This window comes from Zerene cesonia, chromosome 29 (genome assembly GCF_012273895.1).
Source record: "Zerene cesonia ecotype Mississippi chromosome 29, Zerene_cesonia_1.1, whole genome shotgun sequence".
NCBI classification, from domain to species: domain Eukaryota; kingdom Metazoa; phylum Arthropoda; class Insecta; order Lepidoptera; family Pieridae; genus Zerene; species Zerene cesonia.
In genome coordinates, this window is record NC_052130.1 from 3,177,003 (window position 1) to 3,180,442 (window position 3,440).

General features: G+C 27.2%; 1 protein-coding gene across 5 annotated transcripts in view; it reads left to right on the forward strand.

The window, feature by feature from the left end:
* The window catches only part of LOC119837971 (sodium/bile acid cotransporter-like), a 35,236-nt gene extending 32,672 nt beyond the window's left edge, over positions 1 to 2,564 (forward strand). For all 5 annotated transcript variants that reach the window (XM_038363777.1, XM_038363778.1, XM_038363775.1 and 2 more), the window contains one exon: positions 661 to 2,564. In XM_038363777.1, the coding sequence (XP_038219705.1) occupies positions 661 to 687 (27 nt within the window). In that variant the 3' untranslated portion in view covers positions 688 to 2,564. The remainder of the gene's footprint in view (positions 1 to 660) is intronic.
* Positions 2,565 to 3,440: the final 876 nt, after the last annotated feature.

Below are 3,440 nucleotides of genomic sequence, written 5' to 3' on the forward strand. Positions count from 1 at the left end.
ACAGATTCGAAATTCAAATGTAATATTTTTTTATAATTAAGTGTAACAGTATTTATGGCCAGACTAAGTATACAGTCTGAATATTGATAGAAGAATTATCAATTGTGTTACACAGTCGAAACTCAACACGACTCAATGCAATTGATCATAAGATATAAAAGTTATGTAAAATATTGTTTGAATAAATCCTCTTTTCTGCAAAGTATGGAATAGCAATATTAATAATTAAAATAAATATAGATGATATTTTCAAATGTATGCATTTAACATAATCATAAATGTAAAATGCATTTACATGTTTGTATAAACCAAATCTTTTTGAATATTTATGTTTATATGAAATATACATTTATAATGAATATTTATTCGGCGATTAAAAATAATGACTTGTAGATTTTTTTTTTTTCATATCACATTTTTATATCAATAATGTAGCTCTATTGGTGTTTTTACATTATACAGGGATAAAAATTATGAGAAAAATTTTACCTTTTAGGGTTACCATCATCAAACTATTCCACCTATTTCTACAGCCTTGTTCTTTATTTTTATTATGTATATAATATTATACCTTGTAACTCTTATTATTTATTCAATTATTCCTGATTGATTTTCTTTTCCCATATACATATATATTCTAACAATCTTAATTGGCTTCAGGAAGAGGGTTGGTCATCATCATCATAGTTGAAGATGCTTCATCATCGACATTTTTCTTTTCTTTTTCATTTTTTCTTATATGTATAGGGTGTTCCTGAGAATTTAAAATATATTAAAAATAAAATTAATTATAATTAATTATGTTAATTTTAATCATTTAGATTGTCAAGTGTGTTCTTCAGAAACACCCGTATAAGTTTAAACACTTCTAGTATATATTTTCTTTTTTTTTTTTGTATACATTTCGTTGTATATGTTATTATGTATTGTTAAATGCTGTGTTGTATAATACATATATTATTTAATTTAATGCCGCAAGAGACAGTGAAACTCTTTTGGTGCTCAATTTTTTTAATAATATATATAATGTATATAAATATATATTTCAAACAGCGTGCCAATCATTTATGTTGCTTTTATGTATGTATGTATCTTTTTTACTATGGTACGGTGGGTTTAAATTGGTTAAATCGGATATGATAAAAAATGTCGTTTGATTGTATAAATATAGAAATGAATTTTAATTCTCCTATGACAGTATAACACAGAATAAATGATTTGCACGCCTTTTGAATGAATAATAATTGGGTTCTATGAATAATTCAGAAAAGATAATTTTTCCTTACGGATGACGGAGATTTCGTTTAGATTTTTTATGTCCGAATTCAATCGCCCGTAAGTTAAAATAATTGTATTTAGGCCCAGACCGCACAGACAGGCGGCTTGCTAGCTCGAGCCTAGCGAGTCACTTAGCGAGTGGGTTAGTAAAACGAACGATCTAGAATGTTCGTGACTTGCACACGCGGAGCGGCTAGCTAGACGCCAAGCGCGTAGGGCAAGCAAGTAGCCAGTCTGTGCGGACACGGCCTAAAGAAATCAAACTCGAATCGAAAGAAACAAGCCTTCATATGTTTTGGCTCTAATTGTCAATTGAAGATGATTACTTTTAGTGCGCGTGAAAATTTGTGTGATTTTTTTTTTTGTTTTTGTTTTTATTAGACCGTTTTGGATGTATTTATTGAAATTTTATTGGAATTGTGACGGATGATAATGTTATATCGTATGTTACCACTGTTCGGTTTTTTGTTCGTTATTAGAAATTTTATGTGACCAATGCTACGAGAAAATATTTCCGATTTTATTATATTGCTATAAAGAAGTTATTCCTTGTTATATTTATTAATATTCATATCTGTATGTTTATTTTATGATTTTTGTGTAATTTTAATTATATTTTAAATCAATGTAAGGCAAACTTAAAAAAAAAAGCTTTTTATAACAGTTTATTTTTCAATTCTGTCTGAGTTTTATAAGTGAAGTTTATATGAATTTACTTTCTACTCAAGCTTATAAAATCGTAGATTGACAGAGTGAGATGCATATATTCCGCTCTGTTTCAATACGATCAATATTTATTGACCTATTTTATCTATATGTTTATAAAAAGCGGAACTGCATGTAATTATAAACATTTTAAATTCGTGTCACAAATAATGGAATGCAAGAAATTTGTTTTAATTGAAATAAAATCATGTTAATAAACGTTTTCGTTGTGTCTAAGATCTCAGTTTGTTTAATACATATGGAAGAGTGGGGATTTTTTTATATGAACAAACCAAAAACAAATTAATATAATACATTTGAAATTAATTTGATTTATTTTTCGTATCGATTTTTGTTTACTTTGAATTTCTTACGAAAATATATCGTTATATATCGTTGCTTGAATTTATAAATGAAATTATTAAAATGTCATATTTAAATTCCCCACTCTCTGATATATCGTAGTAGTGGTTCACATGCCTCGTTGTTAAGAGCAGAATGTGAAGAGATAGTTATGTGGTTGTTATGAGATCAGTATTTATGTTGTTTTAATGTATAAAAATACATTTTGAACGACAAAATGTCTTTTATTTTTGATAATATTTATATGTTATTAAATTTTCCACACTATTATTATAAAGAGAGTACTTTTATATTTGCATTTTTGTAACATTTTCACGCAACACTACTGGACCGATTTCAAAAATTGTATCACTTTTGGAAAGCTGCTGTACCACAGGTGAAACCGGGGCGTACAACTTATATTTTATAATTATCTTTACACAATTTACCTAAACTTTAATAATTGGCATTCTTGGACTGCTATGAAACTCGTTAATAATTAGTATTAATACTACATTATGCCTTTTAACGACGTACATACTTTTTATCGAAGATAATTTATACGTGAGACTGTCCAGATATTTTAACAATTGCTATTATCAATGATAAGGCTAATATTAGTGACTCACTAAGATTCTTAGGCTCTAAACACATGTCAATTTTACTTTTGAATACAATCGCGTTATTAAATCATATAAGAATGAGTACAAAAATTTGCCGTTAGCAATATCCAGTAGATAAAGTATTGTTTAGCTTATTTTAATAAAATAAAATAAAAAAATTTACAAAACACTTTTGCTTTTTAAAAATTATCTCTTAAGGAGATAGGTATTTCACAGTATTTAATCTAAAAACTTGCCAAATTAAACAGCGCTAACACATTCGTGGGTAAGGCGCCTTAATTATATTTTTTAATTTAAATTATCTGTTCTGATTGTTGTATAATTAAGTAAAAGATACGCATTCACGTTTGATCCGCCAATAGCTCTGGTTGTGTTTATTAATTAAACATGAGTCCCTAATCAATGAATTTTAGTGCAGTTTAATACCAGTGGATCCCGATTATTATAAGATAAAACAAAGTGAGTATATTAATTCTGACTAATATTATAAAT